Source organism: Cibotium barometz, chromosome 39 (genome assembly GCF_041138505.1).
Source record: "Cibotium barometz isolate CiBa-2024 chromosome 39, ASM4113850v1, whole genome shotgun sequence".
Lineage (NCBI taxonomy): Eukaryota > Viridiplantae > Streptophyta > Polypodiopsida > Cyatheales > Cibotiaceae > Cibotium > Cibotium barometz.
The window spans coordinates 45,415,608-45,433,570 of record NC_141084.1 but is presented as its reverse complement, the minus strand read 5'-3'; the positions used below and the strand labels follow the sequence as shown (position 1 = coordinate 45,433,570).

The following is a 17,963-nucleotide window of genomic DNA, read 5'->3' as shown; positions in this document are numbered from 1 at the left end:
TTTTTTACATATAGAATCCTTAATATATATATCCTTTTGATGTCTTTGTTTGCTTAGGACTCCTATCCCCAGGTACATCACATCACGAGAGTTAGCGGCTTACTCCTGATGTACCTCTTGGTACTCAGGTGACACATGATTCACAGGCTAGTGGCCGTTCGTCCCATAGGTATATCTTTTATGGGGATTACGGATTAAATATGTACTTTTTAAGAACTCACATCTCAATATATCATATGTTTGTATTGCACGTAGGCGTCAGCGAGACGGCCGAGTAGCACACCACCAATGCCCCCACCAGTGCCAATGCGCACGTGCACTGGCACTTTGGGTGTCACATGCGACATCACGCCTGATGGGGGTATCCTTCAGGTCGGAGCCGGCATTGCCTTTAGACATCCAATGAGAGACCTTTGCATGTCTTATCTACAGCAAGTTCATATACCATGGCAGTAAGTATTATTTAACATAAAGAATATGAATTACAGTTTTTTATTCGCATTACTAAAACTGACTTTATTTTGCAATGCAGCGATCAACTTGAGGATGACAAGAAATATGTCATCAACACACTGGATACGGAGTTTGGGACAGGATGGAGTCATAAGTGGTTGCTGAAGCAAATGTGCAAACTTGAGTCATCGACGCGACAATGCACGGTAAGTAGAGAGAGAGAGAAATGAAACAAAATGAAATGCTATATTTACGTCTTCAAAAGGCTAAAATGACCTATGAGACCAAAACGTTACCACCAGAGAGCTCTGATACTAATGTCAGGTAGAACAGCGGTACTAATGGTTTGTTGCGAACAAGCGTGAGATCATACATATCTGTGGTCTCTCAATCTACATTCATGATGGGGCTAACAAGCATGAGGCCCATACTGCTGCCGCATACATCAAAGCTGGGGTGACCATAGTGTCATAGAGAGAGAGAGCAGAGCTGGAGCAGCATGGGGGGTGCTGCATCTAAGGGTACTGCGGGTACTCACTGAGGGTGCTGTTGGAACTACTACCACGAAATGCTAGAAGACTACTGGCTTCAATGGTCTACTGCTAGGCCAAGTCGATCTAGGGAACAATGCTTAATTGCAGGTACTGAATGTTGAGATGTTGATACTGGGGTTGAAACGCAAGATAGAAGCCTTGGTAGAGGAGGGGAATCAAATCCCAATACAAACTTTCTTTCAATGAACTTGAAGCTGAAATTACCTTGTACACAGCTAGAGCAAGAAAAACGAGTCTGAGGGGAATCGAATCCTGACACTAGCCAAATGAGGCTATCACAACGAGGCTAGCCAAATGAGGCTATCACAACGAGGCTCCCCACCACCCACCCTTGTAAGTTTTCAAAAGAATAAAAATCATAACTTCACAATGAATTATTTTGAGATTAAATCTTACCGATCCATGAGTTGACACGTAAGACTAATAGTCCTAATCGTCATCTCTGAGATTAACCATCAATAAAATTTCATCTTCATTATCCTTATTGACTTCTTCAAACTCCTCCATCATTAAATCTGTGTTGACGTTCATTTCCTCCATAGGCTCGACATCCATTGTTTCTTCCTCTTCGGTGTCTGTAGTGTCAGAGTCTGGATTGTTGTCGTTCTCATCATCTACAATGTCATCATGATCGGAAAGAAGAATTCTACACTTCTCTGACGTCGATGTGTCTAGATTCGAGGACGTAATCAATTCATCCTGATCCGTTTTCTCAGAGTCAATGCTATCAAACAAGTGTCGACCTCTAGGTTGGACATGCACAACTTGCCACCATGGATAAGCATCTGTATTCTTGTAAAAGAACGCTTGTTCAACATGAGTTGGTAGAATGTAAGGCTCTTTTGTTGCACGCAATAACTTCGAGGAGTCGACGGACCAAAATCCGGATGGTTCTCTTTTCATTGTGGCATTATTGCCTTTATACTCAGCACGAAACCAATCCACCTTCAAAACCACCTATCAAAATACACGAATCAAAACTTTAGAATTATGTATAGCTTCAAGAAATCTACATGTCATTGTTGCATGAAGAGAGATGTCATTTACCTGCTTGAAGATACGATATGATACTTCATAAATGCCGACTATGGTTCCCATGTAACCAAGTTCACTGTCGATAAGATTTGTGTCTCTTGCACATGATAATTGCTTGAAAGAGGCAACAACGTAAGAATCTTGAGTTAGACGTAAGTCGTGAATAGATTTTATCTGAAGATGTTGTCCATAAGCCCACAGCTTTATATAGTCTTCTTGAATCAAAGATGGGTTGGCCGACTGTTGTCGGACTAGCCGACTGGGCACTTTTTCCCATAAATATTAACGCCTGCAGATTAATTTTTAGTATAAAATTTTATTTGATATATTCTTAATTCAAAAACATCTCTAATATCTTCTTTCTTTTACTGATAGATGGATTACATCTAAAGAGATTTCCAAAGGGTCAATTCCACAAAAGAAGCGTGAATGTATAGAGCTTCTTTGTTTAATGGAAAAGGAATTTCCAACCTCCTTTTTTGATATCCAGGTTTATCTTCTAATCCATCTAGTGGACGAGATAGAGCTCGCTAGTGTTGTGAGCACTTTGATGGATGTTTTAGGTCGAGAGATTTATGGGAGTATTGAAAGGTTATGTACATAAAAAGCAAGACTAGAGGGTTCTATGGGGCGGAGGGATGGATGCTTGAAGAATGCATGTATTACGTTTGTGAATACCTTGAGAAAACTGATTCTGAATCTCCACGCGTATGCACAAATGAGTCGTCTTCGACCATGTCAGACGAGGTATTGTACGAGGGAGTTCCTTTTTGACTTACGGTCCAAGATAAATTGGATATTTCTACTTTCATTGTCTATAATAGCGAATGCATGCAACAATTCATTGATGAGTACGAGAAGGAACTTCCAAGCAAACGAGTTGGCAGACGTAAAAAGAGGAGATCCAGACATCAAACCAATGTAAATAACAACGGGCCACACTCATTTTCTTTTTTTTTAACACTAATACTCAAGCTGCATTGGCCACCTTAATATTTTATGGCTCAAACCTCCATATACTTTCAAACACAGCTTCAATGCCCATACATTTGGGCGTGTACACATACTCAGAGCCAAACGAGGAGCTGAAATCATCCTCAGTGGACCTCCTACCGGACAGGCCTGCAACAACAAGCTCAACACAAATCATTCCACCCTGTACATCTGGCAACGCATTCCAAAGCAAAACTCTCCACACGCCATACATCCCATATGTGCACAGGCACTTAATCCCATGCATCTGGATTTGTATTTAATAGCCTCACATGCATGGTTTCACACCATAGATGTGCCGTGGCACGACATCCACCCCCTCTAAACCTGCACATCCTCTGGTATGTGCCACACAGGTCCTGTATCTTAGCAATCACATCTGAATGGTTCTGCTTTCCCACCTGGATCAAATACCAATCGCTTTTGGCATATGTGCCATATCCTTTGCTCATATGAAGCCCTATCCTCACTTAGATTCTCTGCATATGCATAATTATCCTCATCATTCAAAGTGGGATGCTCTTCAAAATGATTTGCTTCAAAATTTTCCTCAGGCCATGTTTGAAGCCTTTGCACCACATATTGTATGGCCACACCAAGTAACAACTGCATTAACAGCATGGAACACACATTTGGTAACATCCCATCCAAATCTACTGTGCCCGGATCCAGCTCACCCACTGATAAACATTCATTCTTCTCATCCAAAGACGGGAAAGCATCAACACATACAAAGTGCAGCAAGGCATCATCGAGAATAGCCTCCAGCTTCGAATCAATCTCATCACAATCATTTGGCTTACATAACACCTGCACATCCTCACTTGCAACCAACAGTTGACTAGCATCAAGCATAGAAGAGCCCAAAGCTGATGGGGATCTATTATATACCATGAAATCATCCAATGCATCATCTAGGATAGCATCCAATCCAGGATCAATCACATTGAAGCCATTATCATCTTGCAATCCCACATGTTGATTATCATGAACATCCATACCCCCATAGCTATATTCTTTTGGTTGCTCATATGCAGCCTCTTGAGGCTCTGTGACCACACTTTGCATATCATGCATGTTATCTCCCAGTATTTCTTGATACCTGTCTGCAGATGGGCTTAGACTTATGGGTCCCTCACCCGAGTACCCTTGAATCTGTATGTCATTGAACCCTGTATGATCCAAAAAGACAGATTCAATTTCCCTCTCCAAATCATCATCATAAACAGGCTTCCAAGCTCGAGATTGTTGCTCACAAATGTGGTTGCAAGGTAACCCTGACACTGATGACATAGCATCACCCTGTTTATTGTTGGAACACCCTGTTAGCATTCCAGAATAACCCAAATCCAAAGAACCTTGGCAACCAGCCTCAGAAGCAACATCACTGTTGGAATCACCCATATCACTCACCCCCTCTAAATCAATCACACATACTTGTGGCCCGTCTGCATATTCATGTACATCATCCTGTTTATAAGCATCATAACCAGATAAGAATGCAGTAATGATAGCATCTTCTTCTTGTCTTAGATCTTCAAACTCTGCAATCATGCTTTCAGCAAGAAGCATTGGTTCCTGCTGTTCTTCACACATATGATACGACCCCTGAGGAATACCCTTCGAAACACCTGTCCTAAAGCTCTCTGAATCAAGTGTCTCCTCAAGCATAGGCATACATACATCATGTGGTATGATTATAGGACCCTGTATGTCTGCACCCTCAAACAAAGAAGACAGATTATACTTGCACAGTTCACCCTTTGCATCTTTATGAGTCTGTAGCAAAGCATCCCTTTTTGCACTGTGAAGGCCTTGTTGCTCACTAATGGCTTTTTGCAGTCCCAATTTAGCATAAACAGCCTCCACAATCTCTGTATCAGCCTTGAATAGCAATTGATTGTCCTCCATAAGACATGCATCAACAACCGCTTCTAAATTGGCTCTGATTGTTGCTGGAACACTATCACAGCTCACATTATACCTGGAACTCGCATAAATAAATGCATCTGCAAAATCACTCCATCGTTTGGAGTGATACTCTGCTAGTTCCAGCACTTCATCTTTTAAATCAGGACTTACAAGGTATGCAAAAGATGCAATCATCATATTTTCTGGAACCCCTTGATTCTTCCTCTCTGTCTCGTAACACCTTAGATAGCTTTCTGGATCGTAACCATCAAATATATTGACCCTGTCATACACCAATTGCACTGCAATTTCCACTGCTTCCTGAATTTGCTTTTCTTTTTCAATCTTCCTGAACCGCTCTTCAAGCTCTTTCATCTCTGCATATAAATGCTCCATTTTGCTAGCCATCTTTACGTACTCTCACCCCAGCGGTTTCACGTCGGGTTCACCAAAGCTGTCGTGACGTGGGCGGTGTCGCTGGGAAAGCGCGGGGCTTCTGGCTGTGAGAGTAAGTGGTCACCAAAGACGGCATTCACATTGTCATTTCACATAACCTCTTGCTTGATTACATGACAACACAAAACCTACATGAGATACAACTCAAAGGTGCTGATTTTTTTACATAAAGAGAAGGTATTCACACCAAAACATTAACTGCCTTTCACAAAAATTACTTCACTTTGGTATCTCTGGAATTCCATTCTCCATTTCCTGGCACTGTATACATGCAAAATCAGCATAAACTACTCATGGAAATCAGGTCCACCACCAAACATGCAACATGGCCCTCCTTGATTATGAGAAGAAATGCTTCCCCAAGCTATCAGCAGCATGCAGCAAAGGTGTTCACCAACGCTCCATCAGGAAGCTCCAAACAACAAAAAAAACAAAAAAGGAACAGCCCAACCAGTTCAGCATGCAGGTGATCACTTCATCTGAAAGTATGTCCTTGTTCTTGTCTTTTATGCCCTCAGTCTGCACACACATTGCCTCATAGCATGCTAACCTTCCCAAAGCGGCTCCTCTGCCACCAGCGCTTGCGCCCAGCTGTTCTGTACACGGGAGACCCCCCCCTGTTTGTCTTCGCCTGCAAACAGCTTGTCCGCTTTTTCTAGCGTTCACCTGGGAGCCTTTTCTCTGCACTCTTGCGCTGTCAGCCCAACCTGCTCTTTATACAACGGCCACCTCTCTCTTCACTCACACTTGGTTACGCTTGAGAGCCTCCACGTCTGCGACTCCAGTCGCCAGCACGTCAGCTGCTCCTTCTCACACTTCTTCTCTGCAGTCTTCAGTCGCCCCACCAGCCCGTTCACTCACACGTCGGCGTCTCCTTTTATTTTGCTCTGCGCCAACCACCGCGTGCATCAGCCCATAGGCGGCCTGTCCCACTGGCTCCTACAGTCGTCACACTAGCAGCCCACAGTAGGCGTCACTCACAGCTTGTTGGCTATACCTACACGGCCACTCTTCGCTGCTCTGTGTCATGCGGCCCCTCTCAGAAATGACCAGCCCGACCTCCTTGTCGAACAGCAGCTTCACATGCTCTGGCTCCTTTTCTCACCCCCCCTCTCCTTTCAGAATCACGAGGCCCTCCCTTTTTTCTGTTTTCAGCTGCCGACCTCACTACATCATTCGCCAACCCTCTAGAAGGTGCGCTGGCGGCCACCTAAAGCTCCATGTGGCCTTCAATTTATGGCCACATCAATATTATATTTATTTTTCTTCTTAGAAGGCCTACAAAATGGCCACACTCATTTTCTTTTTTCTTTTTTTTTTACACTAATACTCAAGCTGCATTGGCCACCTTAATATTTTATGGCTCAAACCTCCATATACTTTCAAACACAGCTTCAATGCCCATACATTTGGGCGTGTACACATACTCAGAGCCAAACGAGGAGCTGAAATCATCCTCAGTGGACCTCCTACCGGACAGGCCTGCAACAAGCTCAACACAAATCATTCCACCCTGTACATCTGGCAACACATTCCAAAGCAAAACTCTCCACACGCCATACATCCCATATGTACACAGGCACTTAATCCCATGCATCTGGATTTGTATTTAATAGCCTCACATGCATGGTTTCACACCATAGACGTGCCGTGGCACGACAACGTAAGAATGTAGGTTGTAAGATTCCTCCCCCAAACCCCTTTTTGATGTCTAGTATCTTCTTCTATAATCAATCCCTCTTCAGAAATATAAAAGACTTGTTTCTAACTGTTTTAACCTAGAGAGAGAAAATATTCTAGAGAGAGAATATTCAGATTTTTAATATTTTTAGATAGAAAATTATCTCATCTTATTAAAATAAGTTCCCCTGAAACAGAAATTCAAAAAAGAACTTTCCAATGTGCAATTGGAATTAATTAGAAATGTGTATAAAGGACCTTAGTCTAAGGGTCTAGATTTTCAGAAATTTTTGGATTATGGTCCAATTAAGGTTCCTATGGGCCAATAGCATCAATCCATGTGTAGGGAGGAGATAAATCCAATTTGAAAAAGAAGATACCCAAAAATGAGTAAATGCTCACATAAGATGAAGAGTTGAAAATGTACAAGGTTTATTAGTAAAAAATTATGAGCAATATTAAAAGTATGACATATGTAAGGAAGAGGAGTTCTTTAAAGGAGGTGCATATTTCACATAAGATGAAGAGTTGAAAATGTACAAGGTTTATTAGTAAAAAATTATGAGCAATATTAAAAGTATGACATATGTAAGGAAGAGGAGTTCTTTAAAGGAGGTGCATATTTCACATAAGATGAAGAGTTGAAAATGTACAAGGTTTATTAATAAAAAATTATGAGCAATATTAAAAGTATGACATATGTAAGGAAGGGGAGTTCTTTAAAGGAGGTGCATATTTCACATAAGATGAAGAGTTGAAAATGTACAAGGTTTATTAGTAAAAAACTATGAGCAATATTAAAAATATGACATATGTAAGGAAGGGGAGTTCTTTAAAGGAGGTGCATATTTCACATGCTTGAATGAGTTTTAAACTCATAAAAATTGAGATATTTCATCTCTCCTCTCTCCTCATTCAAGTCTAGTTCCAAAAAGTTAGCTTAACTGACCTAAAAATGGTCAAATATTGACCAAACTGATTTAGAAAATTCTAGAATCAGTTTGTTTGGTTAGGAGCTCAATTTTTCCTATAAATAGAAGCCTCACCCTTGTTGAAAAATATATAGTGATTATGCATCGTTACTCTACTCCACCTAAGCCAAGAACTGTGAATTCATTTAATAATTCACTAGTTTTTGGAGCTTCCCTCTTTCTTCAATCCCCATTAGTGGCTCCATCAACATACTTAACCAATTGATTGGTTGGGGGCCTCTACCGTGAACAAAGAATCAAGTTGTAAGGTAATTAGTGAATATTCATCTTTCTATAATTTCTCAATGTTTCTCTCTTCTCAACCCCTCTCAAGCTTGAGAAGTTTAATTGCTATGGTTTTTTTTTAAATGCTATTGAAGTTTGAATAGTAGTGAAGAGTTACATAATTTAATAAATGCTATTGAAGTTAATTTTCATTTATGTTTAAATTCTAATGATTCTTATGTAAATTCTCTCTCTCACTCAAGAAATGGTCATACTCATGACCCATTCTCAATCCAAATCAAGCTTTTCATAAAGCTTTTCCTTAACCCAAGATAAAGCTATGCTTGAGGCCAAATTAATGGCTTTTTCTTATGCTTTTAGTTTATGTATATTGATGATTCAATCCATTATGGATTAAGGATCCAATTAGAGAATCATTTTAATTATTTTCTTAATGATAAGCTTTATCTCTTAGAAAAATTGAGATTTATCAGTCATAGCAGCGGAGCTATGGCAAAATTTTTATAAAAATTATGCATAAAAAATTTTCATTCAAAGCATAAAAAGAGGACTTCCTACCATATTCTAGGAATCATCATCCTAGATTAATTGAAAGAATTTCATTATAATCATGGAGAAATTGAATTTTAATATTATGCATAAAGGATAAATTTTTATATCAAAAGTGTTATTTTTACCATTTTTATTTTCATGCATAGAAGTATGCATAATGGATAAATTTTTATATCAAAAGTGTTACTTTTATCATTTTTATTTCATACATAAAAGTATGCATAAAAGAAAATTTTTATATCAAAAGTGTTACTTTTATCATTTTTAATTTTCATGCATAGAAGTATGCATAAAGGAAAATTTTTATATCAAAAGCGTTACTTTTATCATTTTTAATTTTCATGCATAGAAGTATGCATAAAGGAAAAATTTTTATATCAAAAGTGTTACTTTTATCATATTGGATTTCATGCATATAGGTATGCATAAAAGATATTCTTTTTATACTAAAAGTATGATTTTTCTCATAAATGGATTTTATGCTTAACTTAGATGCATAAGAGAAATTCTTTTATTCTAAAAGTATAATTCCCTACCAAATTAAAATCATGCATAAGAAGATGCATAAAAGATTGATTTTAATTTCGAAAGTGTTAGTCTCCTTAAATGGAATTTATGTATAAATAAATGTGTAGAGAAATCTTATATCAAATAAAAGAATTCTCTTTTAAAAAAAAAAAAAGATATGAAATGTGATAAGATGTGATAAGAGGTGTATGAGATGTGATAAGAATTGATAAGATGCGTATGGAAAGTGATAGGATGTGATAAGAGGTGTGATAAGAGGTGATAAGATGCTTATGAAATAAGTTAGGATGTGATAAGATGAATTAAGATGTGTATGGGGGGATGAGGTAAGAAGTGTATGTGACAGGATAAGATATATATGAGTTGTGATAGGGCGAGAATGGATGTGATGTAAAAGATTAGATGTGAAAGTATATGGGGTTATATAAATGGGAATGTGAAAATGGATGTATGTATGTGGATGTGTGGATATGGAGATGGGAGTGTGGATGTATGAACATGAAAATGGATATATGCATGAAGATGTATATGCATAGATGTAAATGTGGATGTAGATGTGGATGTAGATGTGAATGTGGAATGTGGATGTATAGATGTGGATGTATGGGAATGTGGATGTGGATGTATGTGAATGTGAATGTAGATGTGGATGTATAGATGTGAATGTGGAATGTGGATGTGGATGTATGTATGTATGTGGATGTAGATGTGGATGTATGGATGTGTATGTATGAATGTGGATATGGGATGTGGATGTATAAATGAGGATGTGAAAATGGAGGTAAGCATGTAGATGTGGATGCATGTATGTGAATGTGAATGTAGATGTGAATGTGGAATGTGGATGTATAGATGTGGATGTATGGGAATGTGGATGTGGATGTATGTGAATGTGAATGTAGATGTGGATGTATAGATGTGAATGTGGAATGTGGATGTGGATGTATGTATGTATGTGGATGTAGATGTGGATATATGGATGTGTATGTATGAATGTGGATATGGGATGTGGATGTATAAATGAGGATGTGAAAATGGAGATAAGCATGTAGATGTGGATGTATGGATGTGAATGTGGATGTGGATGTGGATGTATGGATGTGGATATGGATGTGAATATATGATATGTGATGTGAAGGAATCTGAAGTGAAGAGATGGAAAAGGAGGTGATTGGATGAGTACACATATACATGGAATGTGGAATAAGTAATGTGGATTAATGAGGGATAATGTGGAAAAATGAGAGTTAATATAGAAACTGTATTTGTAAACTGTTTGTAAATGCTGTTTGTAAATGGCTGTTTTATGTCAAGAATGCTGGGGAAGCATTTTGACCGTCTTGTGATTAAGGTCGTGGAGACCTAACTGATAAAGTTGCAACTGCTGACGGAGAGTCAATGGAGGACGTCTCGCGTAGCAAGGTCGACCGAGGTCTTGACCAGCCTCGGTTCGATTAAAATGGTGAGCTTCCGGTACGGTGGATGAGGGACCAAGGAAGCGGCCTATGAGTGAAGCGCTAGGTCACCTGCAAAGGATCCTAGAGGGTGCTGACCATACGGTGCTCGGGCTCTGGGTCGCCTAGGATACCCACGCGTGCGTCGAGGAAGATATTGGAACAAGGAGTAAGAGTTGTTTTGTGAAACCGGGCATGGATCTGGTTGACTGACCTTGCTGGTCCTCAACGGATGAGTCCATGGCTCTTTTATATGGATCTGTTGGTTGATCTTGCTGATCTTCAACGAGAGTCCATCTTGATAAGTGATTATATTGCCGAGTATTATGGGCTAGGAACTATGGAAACGGCCTCTGTGTGGACAGGTGGTGAGCGTTCTAGTTGCCAATGATGCCATAGATACTCTGATGAAGGAATGATGGGAAATTATGAATCAACTGGATAAATTGGGAGATTGTGATCAGTGGTACTATGGTTTCATTAAAGGATTGTTTTAAAGTTAGCTGATGCTAAGAAAAAGGCAATTTTCATATTGGGTGTGTAAGTGGTGTGGCTAGTTTTATGTTTGCATGAAATTCCGGCTAGGGGGCCTTGGAACTCTTTTCCTTGGTACCCGGGACAAAACCTAACCAAATTCCAAATTGGATCCCATCACTACAGTGGTTGGGCGGTTGGCTAACCCATGGGATCGGATGGGGTTAGGCTGGACTGATGGATCCGTAAATCGAGACTCAACTTTTGTTAATACGATAGATAAAGTAAATCCCGGACAGTAATTGTTCTATGGATAGGAATCAACGGCTGTGCCTCTTGAATGGGGAAAAAAGCGTTGATCCCAATGATCCAAGTGCAAGTTTCTTCCTTGATCTGATCTAGTATCTTGAAGATACAATTGGATCAGCTTGATCAGAAATGATCTTGTCTTCGTTAGAGAAAAAAATTATCCTGGTGGAATCGCCCGTGCTTTCCGGTAAGGGAAGTTTTTTCCGGGTTCGGTTTTGGAAAAACCGACGGATTAGTCTCTTGTCCGGATATCCGTGGACGAGGCCCCGAATGTGGGACCCCTGTCCCGCGCGAGAAGTGCTACTTCCGCTGCTAGTACCCGAATCCGTTGCTCGGTGGGAACAGGGGGACCCCACAGTTGGTATCAGAGCTTTTTGGTTAATGAGGATCAACCGAGAAGCCAAATATATCAAAAATTTATCAAGAATCAAAAAGATTGTAATTGTGTGATATAATTCATACAATTTGATATTCAAACTGAAATTCGTAATTTGATATTGGGTCTTCAGATGGAAGTACCGCAATTATATAGAATCCCTGACTTGCTTGAGGCCTAGACATGATGGTATTTACCTTATAGTTCCAAGTATTATGACGACCCGTATATACCGAGGGTATAACTGCAGCTCTTTACCGGCAGTATATACAAGTAAATCTAAGACTTGAAATTATAAGCGTTAATGCTATCCAGAGGATGATTTCGAATGTGGTTGATATGATTTTTAATTCTGTTTGATAATTGATGAATTGATTTGGATTCTGATTGAAAAATGATGATCCCTGAAATTTGGTTGAAATGTAATAAGTTGACCGAAACCTCAATGAGGATGAATGGGATGAGTCCCTATGATGATATTCATAACTGGAATGATGATAATGATTTCAGCAAATCACTACTATGAGATTAGTGGATTGTGCTGTCAGATTGCTACTATTAATACTTGACTTGGTGGATCAAGTTAAGGGATGTCAAATTGAGAACTTGCTTGACTGAAATCCTCGTGGGAGGAATCGGAAAGAATTTTTTTTTTAGTCTAATGGACCATTATCGTGTTAAAGATATGAATGATATGATCTAAATGAATTGTTATTTAATGATGAGTTCTATATAAGGGATATTTATCCTAGTGTTCTGTTGGGTTGACCAGAATATAAGGAACCCCAGAATAAAATTGGATCTTAAGAAAAAGAGTTGTCCTCTACCTTGCGAGATGAGGACATCTCGCACTTTTTAAGTGGGGTAGAATGTAAGATTCTCCCCCAGCCTTCGAGGTATACAGGAGTAAGAATCTCCCTTTTTGATCTTATAATTATTCCCTCTCTAAAATAAAAGAAAGATTCTGTTTAAAAAAGGAAGAACCTTTTTCCTGAATACTTCTCAAGAGTCCCACCTGTTTTAAGGATTCAGAACAACGAGTTCAGAAGTGAGAATCGATGTTTTGGATATCAAGGTTTTGGTCTCGAGTACGACCCAAAAGAAGTTCTTTATCTCTTGGAAAGTATAAGAAGTTATCTCCCAGATATTGTGGACCAAAGAAAGTAGGTGATTTAACTTACGAACTTCTTTTATCTCCTCATCTCAAAGTTCTTAATGCCTTCTATAGAAAATTGTGCCAAACCCAAATCATGGAAAGACGGTAAAACTTCAGTGGCAAGCTACCGTTGGCTTCTAAGTTACGCTAGCTCCTTCCTTTATATAAGTCGTAACTTTTACTTGTCGCTCACAGTAATCTTACTCCCATCGATCTCCTTTCTTCCTAATCTCCTTCATGGCTTGGCAACAAGAATTAGTTTTATCCATAATGATTCCTCACCTTCAAGACGCAAGTGAGTCTGTGAAGAAGGATTTTATAGAACAGTATGAGCGCTCACTTTTCCCTCACTTGGGAACTTCTGTAGCGCAGACCAAATGGCGGACCTATCAAGACATAACTAGGGTAACACCCTGGGGTCAGCAGCACTTTCGCAACAATGTCCGCTTGGCCATGGTTATTGAAGCCTTGGGTTTGGGTCCCCGATACTACTGCGTCATGAGATCAAGACATCCTGGGTTTTCTGAGCGGGTCTTCTTACTGGCGTGTTTTCTTCCTCATGAGAAGATATGCCTTTACCCCGTTTTTGGCTTGCCTCTCAGAGGTCCTTTTGTTAGATCACCTCGTACCACTGAGATAGGTGCAGCAATAACCAACAGAATTATTCCCATAGATGAGTTACCTTATACATGCGCAGCTTGTGAGTGCTGCTTTTGTGATCATATGATGGACGGGCTTATGGAAGTGTAAAGAGTTCTTCTATCTTTACTGTATAAGTTCCGAGAATGAATAAAGTTTAAATCTTGTTCTTATCTTGAATCTTGCTCTCTTTGAGACTTTTTCTTGGTGGTTAATCCTGATTTAAATTTTTCTCTAAGTCTCATAATTCGTGCATCTTGCGAAATTATCCCAGTTTGCGAGATGAGGACATCTCGCGTTTTTTTAAGTGGGGTAGAATGTAAGATTCCTCCCCCAAACCCCTTTTTGATGTCTAGTATCTTCTTCTATAATCAATCCCTCTTCAGAAATATAAAAGACTTGTTTCTAACTGTTTTAACCTAGAGAGAGAAAATATTCTAGAGAGAGAATATTCAGATTTTTAATATTTTTAGATAGAAAATTATCTCATCTTATTAAAATAAGTTCCCCTGAAACAGAAATTCAAAAAAGAACTTTCCAATGTGCAATTGGAATTAATTAGAAATGTGTATAAAGGACCTTAGTCTAAGGGTCTAGATTTTCAGAAATTTTTGGATTATGGTCCAATTAAGGTTCCTATGGGCCAATAGCATCAATCCATGTGTAGGGAGGAGATAAATCCAATTTGAAAAAGAAGATACCCAAAAATGAGTAAATGCTCACATAAGATGAAGAGTTGAAAATGTACAAGGTTTATTAGTAAAAAATTATGAGCAATATTAAAAGTATGACATATGTAAGGAAGAGGAGTTCTTTAAAGGAGGTGCATATTTCACATAAGATGAAGAGTTGAAAATGTACAAGGTTTATTAGTAAAAAATTATGAGCAATATTAAAAGTATGACATATGTAAGGAAGAGGAGTTCTTTAAAGGAGGTGCATATTTCACATAAGATGAAGAGTTGAAAATGTACAAGGTTTATTAATAAAAAATTATGAGCAATATTAAAAGTATGACATATGTAAGGAAGGGGAGTTCTTTAAAGGAGGTGCATATTTCACATAAGATGAAGAGTTGAAAATGTACAAGGTTTATTAGTAAAAAACTATGAGCAATATTAAAAATATGACATATGTAAGGAAGGGGAGTTCTTTAAAGGAGGTGCATATTTCACATGCTTGAATGAGTTTTAAACTCATAAAAATTGAGATATTTCATCTCTCCTCTCTCCTCATTCAAGTCTAGTTCCAAAAAGTTAGCTTTACTGACCTAAAAATGGTCAAATATTGACCAAACTGATTTAGAAAATTCTAGAATCAGTTTGTTTGGTTAGGAGCTCAATTTTTCCTATAAATAGAAGCCTCACCCTTGTTGAAAAATATATAGTGATTATGCATCGTTACTCTACTCCACCTAAGCCAAGAACTGTGAATTCATTTAATAATTCACTAGTTTTTGGAGCTTCCCTCTTTCTTCAATCCCCATTAGTGGCTCCATCAACATACTTAACCAATTGATTGGTTGGGGGCCTCTACCGTGAACAAAGAATCAAGCAAGTTGTAAGGTAATTAGTGAATATTCATCTTTCTATAATTTCTCAATGTTTCTCTCTTCTCAACCCCTCTCAAGCTTGAGAAGTTTAATTGCTATGGTTTTTTTTTAAATGCTATTGAAGTTTGAATAGTAGTGAAGAGTTACATAATTTAATAAATGCTATTGAAGTTAATTTTCATTTATGTTTAAATTCTAATGATTCTTATGTAAATTCTCTCTCTCACTCAAGAAATGGTCATACTCATGACCCATTCTCAATCCAAATCAAGCTTTTCATAAAGCTTTTCCTTAACCCAAGATAAAGCTATGCTTGAGGCCAAATTAATGGCTTTTTCTTATGCTTTTAGTTTATGTATATTGATGATTCAATCCATTATGGATTAAGGATCCAATTAGAGAATCATTTTAATTATTTTCTTAATGATAAGCTTTATCTCTTAGAAAAATTGAGATTTATCAGTCATAGCAGCGGAGCTATGGCAAAATTTTTATAAAAATTATGCATAAAAATTTTTCATTCAAAGCATAAAAAGAGGACTTCCTACCATATTCTAGGAATCATCATCCTAGATTAATTGAAAGAATTTCATTATAATCATGGAGAAATTGAATTTTAATATTATGCATAAAGGATAAATTTTTATATCAAAAGTGTTATTTTTACCATTTTTATTTTCATGCATAGAAGTATGCATAATGGATAAATTTTTATATCAAAAGTGTTACTTTTATCATTTTTATTTCATACATAAAAGTATGCATAAAAGAAAATTTTTATATCAAAAGTGTTACTTTTATCATTTTTAATTTTCATGCATAGAAGTATGCATAAAGGAAAATTTTTATATCAAAAGCGTTACTTTTATCATTTTTAATTTTCATGCATAGAAGTATGCATAAAGGAAAAATTTTTATATCAAAAGTGTTACTTTTATCATATTGGATTTCATGCATATAGGTATGCATAAAAGATATTCTTTTTATACTAAAAGTATGATTTTTCTCATAAATGGATTTTATGCTTAACTTAGATGCATAAGAGAAATTCTTTTATTCTAAAAGTATAATTCCCTACCAAATTAAAATCATGCATAAGAAGATGCATAAAAGATTGATTTTAATTTCGAAAGTGTTAGTCTCCTTAAATGGAATTTATGTATAAATAAATGTGTAGAGAAATCTTATATCAAATAAAAGAATTCTCTTTAAAAAAAAAAAAAAGATATGAAATGTGATAAGATGTGATAAGAGGTGTATGAGATGTGATAAGAATTGATAAGATGCGTATGGAAAGTGATAGGATGTGATAAGAGGTGTGATAAGAGGTGATAAGATGCTTATGAAATAAGTTAGGATGTGATAAGATGAATTAAGATGTGTATGGGGGGATGAGGTAAGAAGTGTATGTGACAGGATAAGATATATATGAGTTGTGATAGGGCGAGAATGGATGTGATGTAAAAGATTAGATGTGAAAGTATATGGGGTTATATAAATGGGAATGTGAAAATGGATGTATGTATGTGGATGTGTGGATATGGAGATGGGAGTGTGGATGTATGAACATGAAAATGGATATATGCATGAAGATGTATATGCATAGATGTAAATGTGGATGTAGATGTGGATGTAGATGTGAATGTGGAATGTGGATGTATAGATGTGGATGTATGGGAATGTGGATGTGGATGTATGTGAATGTGAATGTAGATGTGGATGTATAGATGTGAATGTGAAATGTGGATGTGGATGTATGTATGTATGTGGATGTAGATGTGGATGTATGGATGTGTATGTATGAATGTGGATATGGGATGTGGATGTATAAATGAGGATGTGAAAATGGAGGTAAGCATGTAGATGTGGATGCATGTATGTGAATGTGAATGTAGATGTGAATGTGGAATGTGGATGTATAGATGTGGATGTATGGGAATGTGGATGTGGATGTATGTGAATGTGAATGTAGATGTGGATGTATAGATGTGAATGTGGAATGTGGATGTGGATGTATGTATGTATGTGGATGTAGATGTGGATATATGGATGTGTATGTATGAATGTGGATATGGGATGTGGATGTATAAATGAGGATGTGAAAATGGAGATAAGCATGTAGATGTGGATGTATGGATGTGAATGTGGATGTGGATGTGGATGTATGGATGTGGATATGGATGTGAATATATGATATGTGATGTGAAGGAATCTGAAGTGAAGAGATGGAAAAGGAGGTGATTGGATGAGTACACATATACATGGAATGTGGAATAAGTAATGTGGATTAATGAGGGATAATGTGGAAAAATGAGAGTTAATATAGAAACTGTATTTGTAAACTGTTTGTAAATGCTGTTTGTAAATGGCTGTTTTATGTCAAGAATGCTGGGGAAGCATTTTGACCGTCTTGTGATTAAGGTCGTGGAGACCTAACTGATAAAGTTGCAACTGCTGACGGAGAGTCAATGGAGGACGTCTCGCGTAGCAAGGTCGACCGAGGTCTTGACCAGCCTCGGTTCGATTAAAATGGTGAGCTTCCGGTACGGTGGATGAGGGACCAAGGAAGCGGCCTATGAGTGAAGCGCTAGGTCACCTGCAAAGGATCCTAGAGGGTGCTGACC

At 37.9% G+C, this 17,963-nt stretch overlaps 1 protein-coding gene across 1 annotated transcript; it reads right to left on the bottom strand.

Moving 5' to 3' along the window:
* Window positions 1–1,436: 1,436 nt before the first annotated feature.
* On the bottom strand, window positions 1,437–1,910 carry LOC147616151 (uncharacterized). Its single transcript, XM_086778096.1, has one exon. It carries the CDS (start codon window positions 1,908–1,910, stop codon window positions 1,437–1,439), a length of 474 nt encoding a protein of 157 aa, XP_086634222.1.
* Between the last annotated feature and the right edge of the window lie 16,053 nt (window positions 1,911–17,963).

What these genes read in the sequence shown, in the direction of transcription:
- LOC147616151 (XM_086778096.1), bottom strand. Translation starts at nt 1,910, where the DNA reads ATGAAAAGAGAACCATCCGGATTTTGGTCCGTCGACTCCTCGAAGTTA.